Here is a 21472-nt window from a genome sequence, read left to right on the forward strand (position 1 = left end):
TCCCTGCCCTCTCTTCTTACCTACCATCAAAGTCAATAGACTGGGTTTGAATCCTTCCCCGCCTTTCACTGGCTCGTGTCTACGTATATAAGCATCTACACACACAGACAGATTTATGTTTGCTTGCTTCTGCCAAAGTAGAATCTTACCGTTCCTGGTATTCCTCAATTTGCTTTTGCTACTTAATTATTCATCATGACTGACTTACAAGTCAGTAGATGGCACTCTAACTGTATTTTTCCTAATTTCTTTAATATAACTTTACCAAAAAATGGGATAATTCACACAGATTTTTGATGCAGTCTTTTTTTTTCTTGTATATTCTTTTCCTTTCTATCTCTTCCTCTACCACCCTATTAAGTTTTAAATGTTTAAATAAATAAAATATATTTAGATGATAAGGAGACCTATCACACGGATATTTTTTCTCTTTGACATGTGGGAACTGTATCGTTTTTGATTTGGGATGAGATATAAGCTTTCAATGTTTCAGAGCCAAGGAAGATGAGAAAGGATTAAGTTATGATCATACATTATTCTGGAGATCTCTACTGAATGTGGTAAGGGTGATTGAATCTTGTGTTTTATTCCTTCATAAGGCATTCCTTACACAGTGTTAGGCAAGATAAACTCTCAACATATCCATCAACCTCAAATTTTATGATTTACAGTGTCTGTAAGCTTTTCTGTCTTAAGAATCAGACTCGCTCACTAGCTTGATTTAGGATAGCCACTAGAGGGCAGTTGTGTTACAAGCATGAGGCAGTTTAAGGTTTTGTTTGGTTTTGCTTTGCTTTTTTTGTTTTGTTTTGTTTTTTCAATGCATTTCGATGCCCTGTTTAGCACATGGTCCAGAACATAAATGAGGTTTAATAAATATCTGCTGAAAAAAATTATCCTAATGGAGTCTTAATGATATTCCACCTTTCAAAGTCTGAAACCATGTTTTGTTAAATTCAGCGTAAAGATGGGATTGTTAACTAAATGATGTTACATCCTTGCCATGATGCAATACTCTGAAACCACAGGAAATCACATAGTAAATGATGGTCGCTTACATGAGAAAATGTCGCTTCCAACATCCACTGGCATATACAATATTCTAAGATTCATCTTTGCCTCAAATTCTATATTTCTCCTTATTATGATTTTTAATAGCTGTTTCATGAGTTTTCTAAGGTGAACACCCTTGTACGTACCACTGAGATCAAGAAGTTTAACTTTGCCAGACATCCCAGATGGCCCTCCGTTTGCCCTGTCTTCCACCAACCCTATCCTTTTCCCTCAGAGTAACGACTGAGTTTCATAGTAATCACCTCCTTGCTCTGCTTTATAGTTTTATTACCTAAGTGTCCGCTGCACCCTGAATACTACAGGTAAGCCCTGCCCATTTTTTAAAACTTGTTTTGTCTTCTAAGTCTCTCAATCTGGGTTTCCTCCTCCATCCTTTTATTTTTAATTAGACTTTGGCCACTGAAGCACCAGGGATTTGACTGTAGAATGTGCCAGAGGATGAGTTTTGCTGACTTCCCATTCCTGGGGAACTTAAATATATTCCCCTGCCCTTCCTACTTCCTGAACACTGGCAGCTGCATGCAGAGCGTTGATTAATTTTCTTCCCTTAGGGAAGACCGTAGGTGCTATGGTGTTCTTCCATCAGAAGGCGAAGTATATTTGATTTCTTTCTTTTGGGGGATGTCAGCAGCTGTAGATGCTCAATGTCCTGACCCATTAATTCACCAGCGCATGTTACCAAATGGAAACAACTATTACCAAATGGTAATATTCTAATTTAATCATTCATTTTTCACTCATTCGTTGGGTAAGCTTTTAGAAAGAGATCATTCCTCTCATCTACCATTTGCTCCCAAGGACTGAAGTCTTTAACCATTATGGTGTTTGGCTTTCTTACTGCATCCCTATACTATTTGCTCCTTCCAGCTAGAGATTGCTAAGAGAAGGCAATAAATTGAGACGTTGGTAGGAAAGTATTCAAAGAACAAAGCTGTTCATTGCTTCCTCAATGTTGGAGACAAAGTAATGCATGAGAAAACATGTAGAACTAACAGTCGATGGAACACTGAGAGGAACGTGAGAGCCCCTGGGGTATGACAGTCACAATTGGCTTCATACAGCCATGGTGGTCATGGGCATAGAGAAGTGGGGAGAGACACGTGCCCAGGAACTGCTCTTTCCACAGGATTCCCCAGTTGTCTGGATTGCACACTCCAAGGTGGGAGTGATGGATTAGTCCCCCACACCCCAGGGAGGGGAATAGCATTCCTGCTCCCACCCCGAGGCAAGGATACGTCTGTATTTTGCCTCCCAGCAGGGCATAAAGATGTCAAAGATTCTGGGTCATGAGTGGATGTGGGGCTACTGTGATACTTCACCTATCAGTACACAATGTCATCAGAAATGTGGTTTTTAGGGCTCCTGGGTGGCTCAGTGGGTTAAGCCTCTGCCTTTGGCTCAGGTCATGATCTCAGGGTCCTGGGATCGAGTCCCGCATTGGGCTCTTTGCTTGGCAGGGAGCCTGCCTCCTCCTCTCTCTCTCTGCCTGCCTCTCTGCCTACTTGTGATCTCTCTCTCTCTGTCAAATAAATAAATAAATAAATCTTAAAAAAAAAAAAAAAGAAATGTGGTTTTTAGGCTTAAAAAACACAAACAAACAAAACTGTAGGCATTTCTGGGAATCTGAGACATGCCATGGACTTCTCCACTGAAAACTTTGAAAACTATAAAGACTTTTTCACATTCAGTTTCAGGGATGTTACATACCCTTACAGCCTAGTCACGAACAAACCATTAAAGTGATCACTTTCAACCTTGGCTGCACATTGGAGTCGCCTGGAAACGTAAAAAATACTGATGCTTGGGTCCCACTCAGTATATCTTCAGGGACCCATAATATTTTATGGTATAGCAAGAACAAGGGTCTTCAAGGACTAGAATCCCAGCAAGTCCAGTAAGGGGCTGACTCCACCAGACAGAATATCCGTACTCTTCAAACTCATATTTTTATTAGTGTGGAGCCAGAGAAAGACAATGCTGTGTAGTTGCGCCTCAGAATCTAAGCCACGGTCTCTCTGGTGGTAAAGATCTTCAAATAATTAATCACATTTTCAAGTGCATGAAGTTTTCTGAAAAGAAGATGCTACTGGCCCAACTTTACAGAGAACCAGGTACACACATACTGTCATGAATCTCTTTGAAAGATGAGGAAAAAAAACACCTGTACATTGGAAGGTGTTCTTAATAACACAGAAGGAATGAGGGACCAATGACCAGCCCAGCGCCTGGCACTCAGAAGAGGGATGAACAAATTTCTGCTGAATGTATACGGAAAGAATCTGGCAAGAACATCTGTGGTGAATGAAGGAGCTGGAGAGACAGTGAGATGCTAGGGGCATTGTTTCAAGTGTATTGAAAGAACATAGAGAGAAAACGTAAAAGAATATAGTACACATGAGTGGAAAGATGGCGGCGTGGGTTCTCCCACACGGAAAAGTTATCTCCAGGAAGGCAGAAATCATGTCTCTCTTCTCTGCCATTAGAGTGCCCAGTGCCCATCCCAGAGCCTGGAGCGTTGTTATGCCCGCTGTAAATACCAGTGGACCATGAGCCAGAGTTATCTTGTGCCTTTCTTTCCACCTTTTTTTTTTTTTTGACAGGTATAACGTATTTTTACATTTTGAGTTTTGACATATTTCAGAAATGGAGAAGCTAGGACAAGATGCACTCAATACTCCTCACCCAAATCGGACACAGGCTAACACTGCCCTTTCAACTTTTTTTTTTTTTTAATTTAATACTAAGTGCCATTCCCTGTTGGACAATCCCCGAAACTTTAATAATAAACACATGTCTTTGAGATGACACTGTTCCTGTTCAAAATTGCTCATGCCAAGTTCAAGGTGAAGGAAAGAAAGACATCTGGAAAATTTCCAGAGCAGAATTGGGGGTAAAGCAAAGTGTGAAACAATGGACCCAGGACATACACATATACATATACACATAGTTATCACACATATAAACACACACATATTTAAATCAGTTTAGAGTGAGTAAAGTGGCAGTATGTCTTAATGGTCAGATTAACATCTCTCTCAACTGTTCTCTCATATAGAAGTGGAGAAGGGCTGGGTATCACACTGTTAAATAGTTACAGAGTTTATTATTAAGTGCTCATGAAATTAAACAAAAAATCCTCTCAGTCGGGTTTTTCATTGGCTGCCTCCCTCACACTCCTGGGGTTCCAGGAGAAGCCGCTATAAGCTCTACAGTGACATGGAAAGGTCACTGAGTAAAACTAGGACCTGAATCCTTCAGACTTTCAACTAGGAGATACCTTCAAACTTTTTTGCCAACTGAAAGCTGACAGACCTGCTTTGAAATCTGAAGCCCCACCTGGAGAGGAGGCCAAACATTAATTCTAAAAAGTGAAAGAAGTGAATCGAATATGAAAGTGGAGCCCACAAATATGAACTCATTACTAGAAATCAGAGTTTTTCGCATCTGTCTGATTCATTTCCAACTTCCCACAAGGGCCTACTGAGCCCTCTACTTTTCCCATCCATTCTCTCTCCCTCAGGAATTCCCCTCCCCTCTCCAAAGCTAATTTAGTGTGAGCCAATAGTCTACACCAAACAAATTCACATAACAGCTACCAGATCTTTCTAGGTCAGCAAAGCTCCTGCAAAGGCGAGAGTGTTAGGAGAACAGACCGCCACAGCTCTCTGCGCTATTTAGATGAACCTTGTATTTGCTTCTTGGATGAAATTTCCATTTTTGAAGCTCTGCTTTAAGAGGGAAGGAAGATAGCATCTGCCTGCAGACGGAGCCAAGAAAGTAACACATAGGAGCTGATGTTGAAGGGAAAGTGATGGTAATGCTATTAGGCAATTTGGGATTTTTAGGCCATTCACATTGACACATTTGTTTCTGATTTAAGTCAACTAAGACCATTTTGTTTCTCTTCTGCTACCACGTGTAACATTTAAAAAAGAAAAAAGAATATTCTTTTTTCTTTTTTAAATACACACACACACACACACACACACACACACGGAAGGATTCCAGATTTCAGCATTTTCATTTCAATTCAAAAGGAAAAAGAGAAATGCATATCCCGACACGGTGATGGCCCTTGTCAGCTGCTGTACTTACTACAGTTGTTCGGGTCACAGAGGGAGCTCCCACCACATGAATCAAGGCAGGAAGTGTAGAGGCATCTTTGGTCGCCTTCTTGACATGGAGTCTGACCTACAGAGGGGGGAAAGGCACACTTGTTTCATCGTCTGTAAATTCCTCACACTAGGATTGAAAGCATCAAGGACGTCTTGAGGAGCTGAGGAATGACATAACTTTAATTCCCTTCCAATTTCTCCAAAAATAGTGAACACATGTTAAATGTGTAAATTTCTGGATTAATTTTCCTGGCAACTAAATACAGTTATTCCAAAAGGATTCTGTAGGAACAAAGAAATAAGAGGCAAGCTATCCTACAAAAAGGGGTTCTTGTTGCTTTTCATGGGGGGTGGGGGGAAGTGTTTTATGTTTACTTGGATGAATAAACTGGATTACAAAAAAAAAAAAATGTAAGTGATTGGAGAGGAAGGCCAACATCATGATCTTGGAATCTTGAACATCAAACCATATTATTTTAAGGACTCATTTGCCCCCAACTCTAGTCTTCCCCATAAGGAAAATGCTTTCCCTAAAAATAAATAGGACATCGACACCAGTACAGTGAGGATACTTTGTCATGGTGTAAGTCTTGGGCAGCTGCGATCTGTATTTTCTGTATGTGCTTGGAAAGTCTCACTGGCCTAGCTGTGATGACCTGAGAATTGGGTTTCTCGTTTCCAAATGAATAAGAGCAGTAGCATCAGCCTAATGGCTTTTCCTTAAGGTATGTAGAGAGGAAACTGCTTTTCCCATTGATTTCCTGGTCATTTATAGGTTAAATGGAAAAGGTAATAAATTACTGCCCATTCTCTTTTTAGCTCTTGCCCATTATAGTCAATTACTTTCAGATATGTCATCGGGAATCTAAATAAGCTTACAAGACATTTTTAAGAATAAATAATAGTATGTGTATACATATAATCATCCTCATCTATAATTCTAAGACAATGTTTATTATACTGGACTCTTCCCATTAATGTGCAACAGTATATATTACAGCCTTAAAGAAAAGAGATGCCACTCATTTTGTTTTGTTTTGTTTTGTTTTTTAAATATCATCAGAGTCAAACCATCATTGCAAAGTAAACCAGGGTCATTTCCATGAGTTTCATCTCTTAAATAATTTTAATAATTTTAATAATTAATTTAATAATTTTAATAAGCCATGCATTCATTTTTTCAGCAGATATTGAGTGTCTGCTGTGTGACAAGCTTCTGTGACCAGCTGTACAATGAAGCATTAAAAGATGAAAGAAGTGAAATGGCTTATATTCTAACTCGGGGGATGGCCATGGCCAGAGAACCTTACCATGCTGTGTGACCACTGTGCCGCTGAAGGCATATGTAAGGCAACAGAAGCAGACTAGGACAGTACGGGGAAAACTTCGTGAAGAAGTCTTAAGGCAGCTGGGTTAAGTTGGCATAAGAAGGTAGAATGGGGGAAAAAAAAAAAGAAGGTAGAATGGGTTTCCCAAGCAGACAGTAGAATACTCGAAGGCTGGAGTGGAGAGCACAGGCTGGCCTCACTGTAGCCTCAGGGAGGCTAGAAGGGAAGGCTGAGAGCAGAGCCTGAGGGCTGTAATGGCCTGAATCTTGGACTGGGCCCAAAGTCCTTGGATGGCTCTTCTTTCCCTCCCAACCTCTCCAGCAGAGCAGGCCTGGGCTCACTGGTGGCAATATTCTGAAGTAGCACCCTCTTCCCCTTCACTCCCGAATTTAATCAAAGTGGCCTTCTCCCGGTACCCTCTGTATGTCTTGCTCCTTTCCTCCCTCGGACCTTTGACCAAGCAGTTCCCTGTGCCTGAAATGCTTTTTTTCCAGTCCCACTTTCCTTTATTAATTCAACTCCACTCATTCTCAGATTTCGTGCCAACATCTCTTCCTCAGGGAAACTTCCCTGATGCCTTGTACAAGACCATGCATCCCATATATGGCACGGAGCTCCCTGAATCTTCCCTCATGGCCTATGTCACTCCATGGTGAGACACTGTACTGATTTGCACAGTAATTTCCATCATGCCAGCCTTGCCCAGGAGCCTGCAAGCTCCATGAGGAGTTTCACTTGCCACAAATTCCCCTGTGGTTAACCACCTATGAGCGCCATGACATACATTTATTAAGTTAAATGCATTAGATTAAGTAATATAAAGATGATAAAATTTGACTTTTGTTCCATTTCATCACATGACCTTCTTGCAGCTCACATATGTAAGGAAATACTTTATAAATCTCGCCATTGCATAGGGAAGAATCCAAGATTATTTCAAACAGAGATGAATTATGTAGAAAGAAAGAACAATTTGATCCAAAGGGAGGTGCTTGGCTGATAGGCACCTAATAACTCATGGCTAGAAAAGAATCTGCTTCTGAATTTTAAAATTGGTAAAACAAAGCACTCTTTATCGGATGCTTTAGGTATTAAATCTGTGATTAAAAGTGTCTCCCTTTAGGACTGGAATGCTTTTTCCCTAAAGCAATTCTAATGATCAGTGTTTATTAAGACAAAACTACTGTAGCTACAGGTGACCAATCTCATTAGCCGATTTGTGATATGCCCAGCCCAAGACATGTTTGAACACAACAGCCACGTAATAAGAGCTCCCATTTCTAGAGTGTTCACAAGTCAGCTCTGTGACTCTGAGTTTGCAGGCACAGAACCCGAGACCCAACAGAGCTCAGGTACCAGCCTAAAGTGAACCAGGGAGCAGAGCTGGTGCCCGAACCCAGGGAGCTGGGCTCCAGCGGCCACCTTCTTAATGAGTAGGCTATGTTGGTGAGGGGCTAGGTCACGTATAAACAATATCATAGTGATTTGTCAGTCAAGGGGTATTCCTACCAGACCTGTGCTGAGAAATGCTTTGACACAAAGTGAAGCTTCAAACAATCAGTGTGGATCTTTCTTATCTGAGAGACATAGACATTTTATTTTATTTTTTTTTAAAGATTTATTTATTTATTTATATGACAGAGAGATCACAAGTAGGCAGAGAGGAAGGCAGAGAGAGAGGGGGAAGCAGGCTCCCCGCAGAGCAGAGAGCCCGATGCGGGGCTCGATCCCAGGACCCTGGGATCATGACCTGAGCCAAAGGCAGAGACTTTAACCCACTGAGCCACCCAGGCGCCCTGAGCATAGACATTTAAAAAAAAACTTATTTGATTTACTTTTTCTTTTTGATTTTCACAGATGACATCAGCGACCCTTCCCAGGTATAACAAAGTACATGGCTCTGTCACGTGAGACATGAAACTGCTTCTTTGTGATGAATCACTAAACTCTATTCCTGAAACCAATACTACACTATATGTTAACTAACTGGAATTTAAATAAAAACTTGAAATAAAAATATAAAATGGCACTGGGGCATCTGGGTGTCTCAGTCAGTTAAGCCTCTACCTATGGCTCAGGTCACAATCTCAGGGTCCTGGGATCGAGCCCCGCATTGGGCTCCTTGCTCAGTGGGGAGTCTGCTTCTCCCTCTAACCCTCACCCCTCTCATGCTCTCTCTCTCTCAAATAAATAAATAAAATCTTTAAAAAACATAAGTAAAAATGACACTGCCAGGCAAAAGAAAAAGAAGAAGAAAAGAAAAAAAAAGAAAAAGAAAAAGGAAGTGCTTCTCTGAACATGGTTATTTTAAAAGGCTTTCACGTTTAATTTCCAGAAGCCAATTCCTCCTAATTGGAACCTAATCTAACTTAATGGAATTCTGTGTATTCAGCTTTTCCTTTATCATCGTGTTGACCTTCCCCATAACCACTAACCGAATCTCCCACTTTGTATAAGTGTTCAGCCTCCATCATCTACCCTGGGGAATGACTGTTGGCATACGATGCTCCAGAATTCTATTCACAAGAAAGGCTTTTTGCGCGGGCCAGCGCTGTGAGGAGCGCCGCACCAGGCAATCTGGAAGGATGTATGGGGGAATCCCACGTGAGCGTGAGGTCACTGCCAAGGCTTTGGTTGGTTCCCCAGGAAAGGCGGCAGGAAGGAATGCACGGGGTAGGGGACGCATACTTACTCTGGCTGCAATTCTCCTCGTCTGTGCCGTCCCTGCAGTCCTCATCCCCGTCGCACTGGAAGGTGCTGGGGATACACTGTCCACTCCGGCACTCGGCCAGACCCTGGCTGTGACAGGCTGTGGAAAGCCAGAACAGTGGTCAGTGCACCACCTCGTCCCTCTTGCCCTCTGGGTATAGATGGTGTCCGCTTGTGTGGCATCACCAAGAAAGGAAGTGTTCTAAGTATCTGTGTGGTCTGCATAAGTGAAGGACTGTGCCATCGATGTGTTTCAGTCCAAGTGTTTCTGGAATGGCAAGTTTTCTTTCTGGGCTCCCCCTTGCCTTATTAAATGACACTTCCTAAAAATTCACTTTTTCTTGATAAGGGCACAATAAGAAATTGTGTTAATGATGTTAATGATCTGTAGATTTACCGTGCATAGAAAAGCTGTAATTTTATTAAAGGCTTGTTATATGGTAATAACTATGCTAGGAGTGGTATGGATCTAATCTCAAATCCTCATAACAGACTTGCAAAATTGATATTATCAACCTGGTTTGGAATAAGGAAATTAAAGTCTAGAGAGTTTAGCGTCTGTCTCAAAGTCACAAGGCTGTGAAAAGCTGGTGCCAGAATGAGAAGGCAAGCTTGTCTGACTCTAAGCCCAAACATTTCATTTTATTCCAACTCGATCTAAGGGGCCAATAAAATGACATATGCAAAAGCACTTGCATAGTACCCTGAACACAATAAACACCTTATTTCAAAACTTGCTTATTGCATCTGACATTTGAAAGGGATGGTCTAGTGGCCACTCACCTTCCATTCCTGAAGGTTGACTCAGTTTTATCCCTATTGTCCTTTGGAGCATCAGAAACCCATGCATCTTATGGCCTCAGCCTTCCTTGTTGCTAATATTAAAGCTCCTTAGGCTCGCACCAAGGCTCAACACCAGAATTGTCATACTTGAGCACCATGCCCTTGCTTTCCCAAGATCCCCCGAGATACAGTCCACTCTGTCCCAATATGTCCACCAACAAGCACTCAAGTGATATTTCCAGTTCCAACTCAATTCAGGAGGGGAGAGTTGGACATTGCATTTGCTAATGAATTTACATGACTTTTCCTATGTCAAAATAAAAACCATGCAACCCACATTTCAATTTTTGCCTCAAATTATAGGCAAGTCACATATTCAGTCTCGTATGTATCAACTTTGGTGACTTTTATTAGACAGCAAAAGATGGAATAAAAACTTAAATTAGTGTGAACATGCATAAAATACATCATATTAACTCCTTCAGGTCAACATTGCTCTCTTTTAACATCTAACTTCAAGATTCAGGGCTGTTTACTCACCCAGAAACACGACAGCCCGTAAAGTTATAATTATTGTTGTGCGCTCTAATTAACTCCATGAGCCACGAAGGCTTTCTTCTCTCTGGCAATTCTCTCCATGTTCTCCCACAAATGGGGCCTGAGAACATGTTTCGGGGCTCCTGCAAGGAAACCTAACTGCTCATATATACTTTGCAGGAAAAAAGTCTCCCAATCTTTGGGAGGAACACCACATTGGACAAAGTCACAGATGCAGAAAGGAGGTGTGTGGCCAGTGATGGGGAAAAACAGACACCTGTTTGGCCAGAGCAGCCAAAATAAGCTTGGAGTTGTGGGGAGAGACATGTGGAAGCCAGATAACATGGCATTTGTCATCACACCACTTAATTATTATCTTTATAGACTAGAGCCAAAGTATGACGATCTTCTGTTTGAATGCCGGATACTGTATTTGCTGCTAACCAGGCAGCAGTGAAAAGATAAGCAAATGGAAATCATCAGGGCACTCACAGCAGTTGACTTCATCAGACTTATCCACACAGTCATGGTCACCGTCACACACCCACTCTATTGCGATGCAGCGCCCATCTCCACAGCGGTGCTCCCTTGTGGGACTGCAATCTAGAGAAAACATAAACTCGTGGGGATGTGGAGAACCAGCATGACAAACATTTAGAACGGCATGACTCATAGCTCCAGCTGAAGATCCAACACCCTCAACCCTTTTTCCATGATGGATCTGAAACAGCCATGCCACTTCTACACAGGCATGTGACCCACTGGCCACCATCTCTATGGGGTAAGACCAGCTTTCTCAGGACCCACAGTTTGTTCCTGTCCTTTTTTGTTTTGTTTAGTTATTGTTTCCTTTCCCTATGGAAAACGTTTGATTTTTACGTTGGTTAAAATAAACAGAACTGTGATGTAAGTTTCACAATGTAGATAGCTGATTTGATGAATTTGTGACAACCCTACCACGATTCTAAGAATTGTAACCTACCTCTTTATGGTAAACTGGAAAGGCAGATATCTCCAGTCATCTTTCCTGACCCTAAGCTTGGGCTTTCTGTCAAACTATCTTAAGATACACTCATATTGGGAAAAACTGCTGGGTAAGAAATGCTTAATTTTTTTTCATGGTTCTTTTTATCCTGGATTTAACCTCCTCCCCAAACTATACATTCCTGGAGAAAAAAGGGAATTAAGTGATGTTTCTCCTCGCAGAGAGCAGGATCTATAGGATTGTTTACCATGAGACATGGAATAACCTTGATATAAATAACCCTTCAAAAGATTTGTGTGAATAGCCAAAATGTGGAAAGAGCTAAAATGTCCATCAACAGATGAATGGATAAAGAAGATGTGGGGTACATACACAGTGAGATATTACTCAGCCATCAGAAAGGATGAATACTTACCATTTACATCAATGTGAATGGAACTGAGCAAAATAGGTCAATCAGAGAAAGACAAATTATATGGTTTCACTCATATGTGGAATATAAGAAATAGTGCAGAGGATCACAGGGGAAGCAGGGGGGATGAAAGGGAAGTCATCCGAGAGGGGGAAAAAACATGAGAAACTCTTAGCTACAGGAAACAAACTGAGGGCTGCTGGAGGTGGGGTGAGTGGGAGGATGGGGTACCTGGGTGGTGGGCATCAAGGAGGGCACGTGATCTGTAATGAGCTCTGGGTGTTATATGCAATTGATGAATCACTAAATTCTACCTCTGAAACTAATGATGTACTATATGTTGGCTAATTGAATCTAAATTTAAAAAGTAAAAATAAATAAAAGGTACGTGTGGATTCATGGTTGACAGGTTCAATACTGGAGAAATATCATGAGCATCTGTGAACAGTGCCACCGTCACTGACAGAGTCACGGAGCGACCACAGATCTGAGAGGGCGTGCTGAACCAATAAAGTAAGGTATATGGAAGAAGGACTGCAGAGAAAAGAAGGAAGACCCAATGGGATGCCTGTGCAGAAACCAGAAGAACCAGCACAATGTCCAACCTGCTAACGATGGGTAGCTGGGGCAGAGACTGGTCTAAGGGAAAGCTCTAACCATTACCAGGGCATAGGGCATAGGCACCCTAAGAGCGCACTTCATGATACCCTACTATCTTCAGAGGAAATATGTTGAGTGGTAAGACCATTCTTTTCACACAGTAACTATACCCTGGCCCTCTCCATGACCTGTCCAAGTACCAAGCTACACTCGAGCCCTCCACCCCATGCCCCGCATTTTCCCCCTCTTTTCTCCAGTGATCTCACTGGCCAAAGGATGGTCTGAATTAGATCAATTTACAAGACCTCTTCCAACTACAAATTCTGTGATGTATACAATGAAAATTGCCTCTCACTCTTTGTTCCACCATTACTCAGTCTCAGAAGGCAATCTGTATCTACCTAGTGACTTGTGAGATGATTTGTACGTATACAAATTTCCAGTATTTTTATGGATACAGTGAAGAGCAGCTGGACAGCTACTTCTAGAAACAACCTAGTTTCCCAGTATGGGGCCATTTCTGACACTTGCCACTCTGAGGCATTCCTCTGACCCTTCCCCAACATCCACTTCAATATTCTCTAATTGCTAAATATTATTTCACATCATTTTTCCAGGGTACCTCCTCATCTTAGCTTGTCTTTCTGTTCATATCACAAAGTCCTCATGTCACTCAATAATATAAGACCTAAAAATTCTAAAGGTAACCACAAGTTAAAAAGGTAAATACACAAAAGGAATGTTGCTGCTTTTAATGCATGAAATGCCATTCACAATTGAACACAGCTTTTTAAATAGCAGGTCCATTCATTTATTTATTAAGATATAATGGATATAGAACACTGTGTGTGTTTATGCTAAGTGAGATAAGTCAAAGAGAAAGATAAATACTGTGTGACAGCATTTATATGTGGAATCTTAAAACGTCGAATTTGTAAAAACAAGGAGTGGAAAGGTAGTTACCAGGGTCTGGGGTGAATTAGGAAGATGTTGTTTATAGGTACAAATGTGTTAAAAGATCAGATCAGATTGTGTACATAAAATAAACGTGCTTGTCCTAACTCTAGGTGTCAGTTCTACAGAAGTCGTCCCTGCCGTGCTAGGCTATCAGTTAAAGGAGGGGGTCCTTGTTTGCATATAATAAGGGGATCAGTCACACGACAATTTATCTGTCCACAAAGTTTTGCTCAAGAGCTCAAAATCCAAACGTGGTTAGAGCCACTGGCTCTAACCAAAGAAGAAACAGAACATTCTCAAGGAGAAAAATTTATGAACATATTAACAACTCTTACCCATCTTTCCACTCTACTTCTTAAGCACTTCCTTATTACGACTTTATGTAAGAAATATGAGATTGACACATAAGACATGACTGAGACTAGTAATTGAAAAAACCTCCTCTTTCTAAAAATTAAGAAACCAACCATTTTGTCATTTACTCTACTAACCACATTAACAAACAATGAGCTATGGGTTCTGGATTACACATTTTTGTAACTTTCAATGAAAACCTTTAGGGGGACAATGCTACTTACCACAGTTCTGCTCATCACTCAGGTCCCCGCAGTCATCGTATCCATCACACACGAGGCTAGAATTAAGGCACTTGCCCGTGTGACAGTGGAACATATTCTCACTGCAATCTGCACAGAAGAGAAGCCACCGATGTGTCATCAGCAGAACAGGATGTTATCATGGTTCTTCACTGAACAAAAGCATATCATGGAAGGCAAATCATAATGGTAACCAGGTCCACCTCTACTCTTACCAGTGAGGAGACTGTGGTACAGAGAGAGCCAAGGTCTTGCTCAAGGTCACATAATAAGTGACTGCAGTGCCAGGACTACGACCTTCTGGCTTCCAAGCCGATACTTCCATCACTATCTGAAAGTCTTTATCTGAGACCCACCTTATGTTACCCAAAACTCCTTTATAGTCAAATATGAGCACAGACACTCTCGACTCACCATAGTTCCTAATGAATTTCATGTTCATTCAGAATGAATGACTTTTTTTTATATTTAAGTCATGTTTGTTTTATTAAGTCAAAACATTGAGCCTTTTTTTAAATCTAAAAGATGCTTATTTTTGCTACTATTAAATTCTGCCATATACATATATATTTTTATTAACATATAATGTATTATTTGTTTCAGGAGTACAGATCTGTGATTCATCAGTCTTACACAATTCACAGCCCTCACCATAGCACATACCCTCCCCAATATCCATCACCCAGAATGAATGACTTTTAATAGAAGGTGAGTAGTTATTTCCTTGAAACGTTTCCTTTAAAATTAAAGTCTGGGGGCGCCTGGGTGGCTCAGTGGGTTAAAGCCTCTACCTTCGGCTCAGGTCATGATCTCAGGGTCCTGGGACTGAGCCCCACATTGGGCTCTCTGCACAGCAGGGAGCCTGCTTCCCCCTCTCTCTCTGCCTACCTCTCTGCCTACTTTGATCTCCATCTGTCAAATAAATAAATAAAATCTTCTTAAAAAATAAAAATAAAAATAAATAAAATGAAGTGAAAGTCTGGTTTTGTCAATGATAAGCATAAAAATAACTGAGAGAAAACATTATTTAGATGATAAGGTTGCTATTTTCACACAAGTATCACTTAAGTCAATTGAGTGTTTCATAACAGGACCTTCAAATAAGTCAATTGAGTGTTTCATAACAGGACCTTCAAATAAGCAATACCGGACTACATTACAGTGGCAAGATAAGATGAAGTGATATGCAATCTCAAGGAGCTTAAGGTTTAACATGGAAGTAAGCAACATGCGATGGAATTTTAGTAAGATAGATCTTGTACTTGGGTATCCTGGTTCTGCCATCTACAAGTTGTGGGAACTTGAGTGTATTAGTTAAAATCCTAGTCTGTGAATTGATTTATGAAATTAAGATAAGATCAATTATTTAAAAGGGTTTAGGGGAAGAGATTAATAAATTAATATGTGTAAGATGCCAACACAATTCAATGGAAACATGATACTCTTCAACAAATGGTGTTGGGACAATTGCAAAGTCTGGCTTTTACCTCAAACTGTACATTAAAATTATCTCAAAGTGGATCACAGACTCAATGTAAGAGTTAAAATTATGAAGCCTCAAGAAAAAAAATAGGAAAAAAATCTTTTTGACTTTGGAAGAATTCTTGGATGTAACAATTTTTCAGATACAACAAAAAAAGCACAAGCCATTAAAAAATAATAATAAGTGGAGTTTATTTAAAAAAACACATTTGTAGGATGCCTGGGTGGCTCAGTAGGTTGAGCATCTGCCTTTGGTTCAGGTCATGATCCCAGGATCTTGGGATCGAGTCCCTCATGGGGCTCCTTGCTCAGCGGGGAGCCTGCCTCTCCCTCTGCCTGTTCTTCCCCCTGCTTGTGCGTATGCTCTCTCTGACAAAGAAATAAAATCTTAAGAAAAAAAAAGAAATATATTTGTGCCTTAAAAGATACTATTAAGAAAATGAAAAGACAAGCCTCATACTGAAATAAGTATTGCAAGTCACGTATCTGGTAAAGGACTTACATCCAGAACAGATATAGGACCCCCACACTCTATAATAAGACAACTCAATTACAGACACACAAAAGAGTTGAATAGAAAATCTTCCCAGAAGACATCAAATAGCTAATAAGCACATAAAAAGGTGCTCAATATAATTAGTCATTAAGGAAATGCAAATTAAAACCACAATGAGGTACTATTACACATCGCCTAAGATGACTATAATAATAATTTTTGAAAAAAACAGAAAATACCAAGTATTGGCAAGGATTTTGAGAAACTGAAGCTGTTATATATAGTTGGTGGAGATGTAAAATAATAAGGCCAGATTAGAAAGCAGTACAGCGGCTTTTCATAAAGTTAACTATAACCTTATCATACAATTTATGAATTCCCATCCTTAGAAATCTACCCAAGAGGAATGAAACATACATACACACAAAGACTTGTGTGTAAACATTCCTAGTAGTATTATTTATGGTAGCCAAAGACTAGAAACAATCCAAACGCCCACCAGCTGGTGAATGAATAATCAAGATATAAAATACTAGACATGATCAAATACTATCCACCAATTAAAAGCATCACACTATGGGTATATGTGACAACACAGATGAACCTCAAAACCATTATGCCAAATAAAAGAAATCAGATACAAAGACTACATATTGTATGATCCATTTATGGAATTTCTGGAAAAAGAAAACTTACAGAGACAGAAATCAAAGCAGTGGTTATCTGTGGCTAGAGGGTTGGCAGTGGGGACTGACCACAAATAGGTGGGGGGAAATTTGTGGGGAGATGAAGTTCTGGAAGTAGACTGTGGTAATGGTCATACAACCCTGTAAGTTTACTAAAAATCAATGGGATAACATATGGTATGGAAATTGTACCTCAATAAAACTTTTAAAATGTTTAAACTAGTATGTGTAAAGAAGCCTGCATTTAATAGAAATAAGATTTCTTGAATGTATTGTTTTCTCTTATTTAAAGTAAATTAAGTTTAATGATCAATAGTCCAGTCTCCTAAATTCTAGATGATTGTTCCTCCTCAAGCATAAGTCTGCATCTCACATGACTGGTGATCGGTACCTCTTCACTATAAATGTTCCAAACCCTATAGTAATTCCTCATTAAAATTCTTGGGCATTGATCAGTTAAACTGTTAGCCACATAAATCAAAATATTTATTACTCATATGAATCATAGATTTCTATTTCTTGAAGCGTCCTTCTAAGAAACTACTTAAGTACTTGTAGAATCACATCATTTTAAAAGTCTAACGAGCCTTAGGGACCATCTGTTTAGTGCCTACATTAAAAGGGTGTGTATGGAACAACACACACGCGTGTGCCTACACATATGCTCACACTTGTACACACGCAAAACTTTGTAAGTACTTATAATTTTTTGTTTCCCCCAGGCTGAATCATTTTAATAAGAAGGATGACTATCATAACGGAAAAAGAACTAAAAAGAGATCTCACTTTTCACCTGGACAGTTCTATTTCCTCCACCAGCAGAGGGCGCTAACTCTCCACCCTGCACACTACAGCCGCGGGCACCACTACCACACTCACGCTCTCCGAGTCAAGAAAGGTTACAACTTTGGTTCTCCTGCCCACCAAGCAGAGTAGAGGGATTTGTGCATCAGAATATATACATTTCCTTGGGAAGATTTAAAGGTCTTTTTGATTTTTTTGTTTTTTCATCTAAACTACTCTTGTGGGAAATTCTGAGTCAGTATGCTAGAATCAGCAATAATCAGGGGCCTCAACTTGACTGTCTATGCAGAAGTATTTGCATTCCCCAGAGGAGGGGGTGAGGTGGAGGAGTGACATATTTTAAACCACATGAGGTTTTTTTTTTCCCCCCTAAGGCAGTGCACTTATATTTTCTTTTTTCTTTCTTTCTTTTTTTTTTTTTTTATGGTACAACTGGGGAATCAAATACTCCTTTTAGAATCTGACCTGGGTGGCTCAGTGGGTTAAGCCACTGCCTTCTGCTCAGGTCATGATCTCAGGGTCCTGGGATGGAGCCCCACATCAGGCTCTCTGCTCAGTGGGGAGCCCGCTTCCCCCCCTCTTTCTGCCTGTGTCTCTACCTACTTGTGATCTCTCTCTGTGTCAAGTAAATAAAATCTTAAAAAAAAAAAAAAAAAAGAATCTGATTAACCTGGGAACACACCAAAAATTTCCAAAGGTTCATGTAACCCCTCTGTGAGGCCCATTCTGAAGACCATGCTAATTCATATTAAAATACTTTGTTGTAGATATTTTTTAAATGAATACTGTCATTATTTCATAAAAATAAACATTTACTTAATAAATGGAGATGACTCAAGCTTTTTAAAAAATTCCTTATTATTCACCCAAGTGTAGATTCAATTTTCCATTATTATGACTTCCTTGGTTAGAAGCCATTTTCAAAGTTTAGATACAAAACTAGCCGCAATGGGAAAACAACTTGTTACCTTCCTAAGGTCTGTGTGATTAGTAAACACACAAAACTTTAACCAAGGCACTGTGCAGCAGAAATGAACAGCAAATACCAAAAATCACAGTGCCTCCTTTTATTGGAATAAATGTTTATTTGAACAGAAAAGAGATGTTGTCAGAGCAATTTAGGGTCAACAAATCAAAATTTTCAAAAGCTTTTTGCTATGACTTTCTTGCTCAATACAAGCATAATTTTACATAACCAAGGGTAGATGTTTTTCTAGATACAGATTTTTCTTCTTAACGAGTACCTGATGAAAAATGTTACTTCTGAAGTTCTTGCATGTTGATATTCATTTCAGTTTGGCATCTTACACTATGAACTTTTTTTCCCCTCAAGATTATCATTAAATAAGGAGACAGGTAAAGAACAGAAACCTTTTTATTAAGAGCCTCATCCATGCAGGTCAGTCTCTATAAACCTAACTGTGTTGGCTCAAGTCAAGATTCAAGAATGGATACTCAATTTCCACCCAGAGGCGCCCCCATTTTGAGATGACCAGAGAGATTACATGGTTTGCCCACAGTTGCCCAGCTCATGAAAGCTACCCAGGCTTCTGGCCTCCCTGGGTGCTTTTGACTATTGACTTCTAGCCCTGAAGGAAGACTACTCAACAGCAGTACTGGTGACCACTGGCAGTGGGTAATTCTTGATTATGAGGACTGTCGTGTGCACTATAAGATGTTGAACAGTCTCCCGCCTCTATCCACTAAATGCCAGTAGCTCCTCCTCTAAACTTCACACTTACGGCAACCAAGTACCTCTCCATACATTGCAAGCTGTCCCCTGGGTGGCAAAACTGCCCTCACTTTTGAGTCACTAAATTAGATTTTCTTGGACGTCACTGGTGTCCAAGGCCTAGTTTCAATCACATCTTTCTATCAGCTTTCTCCACACCAATATAACTCCTCATAATCCTGCCCTCATCTATACTCAAAGGACCTACCACCCCTCTCTTTTTGTTTACACCATTTTGCTTTTTTAACATCACCTCTATTATATTTGCTCTAAAGTACCATATTCAATCATCTTCATGTTTATATGTAAGATTAGACTCAAAGATTCATGAAGAAAGGAACCATGTCTTAACAGTCTTTAAATTCCCTGGGTATCTAGAACATGCTTCACACATAGCAAGAATTCAAGATGATTCAATAGTTTTATTGGTTCCTTTAATAAATTGCTACCAAACAGATGTGGAACTTCCAGACATCTGAAGCTCCTTCCTTCAGTGCAGAATGTAATATTTTCCTTTTTATTATTTGGATGGAAATATTTCTGGTATTTACTTTCATTCCTTCCTTAGTAAAAAGAATATAGTAAATGCAGTCCTTTTTAGTGATTCAGAAACGTCACCTGGAATGCCAGTTTTTATTTTGTGCTATTTGGGTTGCCTCCTTTCTAAAATAGCTTCATGTGGTGGTGGCTTTAAAACTGTTGCAGAGAGCACCTGGGTGGTTCAGTTGGTTACGCATCTGACTCTTGGTTTCAGCTCAGGTCATGATCTCAGGGCCATGAGATCGAGCCCTGTGTCTGGCGCCACATTCAGCAGGGAGTCTGCTTCTCCCTCTCTCCCTTACCGCCTCTCCCTCTGCTCCTTCCCCTGCTAAAACAGATATAAAAATCTATTAAATAAATAAATAAAGCTGTTATGGCTATTTTAGTGTTTCTGTTTCCTCCGCAGCATATCCCCTGACCTTTATCAGCTGTTTCCATGACTTTCAGCGGGCATCCTTTACAGCCTGGAGGTGAGAGGCAGGTGGGCAGGTGGATGGAGGTGAGGTCGGGGGGGTGGAAGGGAGGAAAGATATGGTGAATAAGATTGCAATGACCACAACAGCAACCATCAGTCCTCACACTCTTTCAGCGTTATCGCATGTCAGACAGTGGTCTATATGCGGGATAGGAAAGAGTTCGTTATTCTGCACAGGAGTTCTAGAGACAGTTACTGTTACTGTCTCCATTTTACTGAGGAGGACACGGAGGCCCAGAGAGATGGAGTGACTTGCCCAGGTTCACAGAAGCAGGAAATGGTAAAGAAGAGATAGGAATACTGGCAGCCTGACTCAAGAGTTTACAGTAATCCCTATACTTTGTGGTTATTCATATAATTAACTATACTTAGGATAAGTAGTTAACATATCATAATTAGTATAAGGTATCATTAGTAAAATAAGTCATATAATTATACTAAAACATAAGTCAACCAATTTTACCCAAATCCGAGCAAATGATTTCCAAAAGTATTTGACAGTGATTTTACGTGGCATAAAACATATGGACTTTGTGGCGCCTGTTTTCTCTGTGACAACCATTTCCCTTGAAGCTTTTTCTTTGTGACAGCCATTACCCATTTGCTAAGCACTAGCTGTGGACCAGACACCACTCTAGAGCTGGTTATAAAATCAAAAGATTATAGGTGAGAAACAAAAGACACACCAGACCCCCTCTAGTCCAGTGGCTTCCAATCTGGCTGCATGTCAGAATTACCTGGGCGGTTTTGCAAAGCTGCTGCTGGGCTCTTGCTCCAGACCAACTGAATTAGGATTAATGCAGGTGGGGCTTCCTGCAGACGCTATGTGCACGCGGCTTCAATGACAAAGAAAACCAGGAATAGAGAGGTAGCCTGCCTCAAGTCACAGAGTTAGAAATTTCTCAAAACTTTTCTTAATTTTTGAAAATCTTTTCACCACGCTGCTAACACTGTTCCAGGTGGTTGGAAATGCATTCATTCTATAAACACTTGGGAAGAGACTGAGAAACAACATAATTAGTTAAGGGAGAAAAGTCAGTAAGGAGTCCCAGATACTTGGCTTAATGGTATAATAGACAATTATCTCCCAAAGTGTCATAGAGCATCCAAAAATAAATGTTTTCCTCTCCTATAAATGATCAGAAGATCATTGTTCACCAA

At 40.3% G+C, this 21472-nt stretch overlaps 1 protein-coding gene across 1 annotated transcript in view; it reads right to left on the reverse strand.

Annotated features, from left to right (window-relative positions):
- CORIN (corin, serine peptidase) overlaps positions 1 to 21472 on the reverse strand; it is a 251745-nt gene that overhangs the window by 67090 nt on the left and 163183 nt on the right. Inside the window, exons 7-10 of the mRNA XM_080796927.1 lie at positions 14079 to 14186; positions 11039 to 11149; positions 9210 to 9326; positions 5170 to 5265 (exon numbers count right to left, since the gene is read on the reverse strand). Coding sequence (XP_080653053.1) covers positions 5170 to 5265; positions 9210 to 9326; positions 11039 to 11149; positions 14079 to 14186 — 432 coding nt within the window. The remainder of the gene's footprint in view (positions 1 to 5169; positions 5266 to 9209; positions 9327 to 11038; positions 11150 to 14078; positions 14187 to 21472) is intronic.

Source organism: Martes martes (assembly GCF_963455335.1).
Source record: "Martes martes genome assembly, chromosome: 2".
Lineage (NCBI taxonomy): Eukaryota > Metazoa > Chordata > Mammalia > Carnivora > Mustelidae > Martes > Martes martes.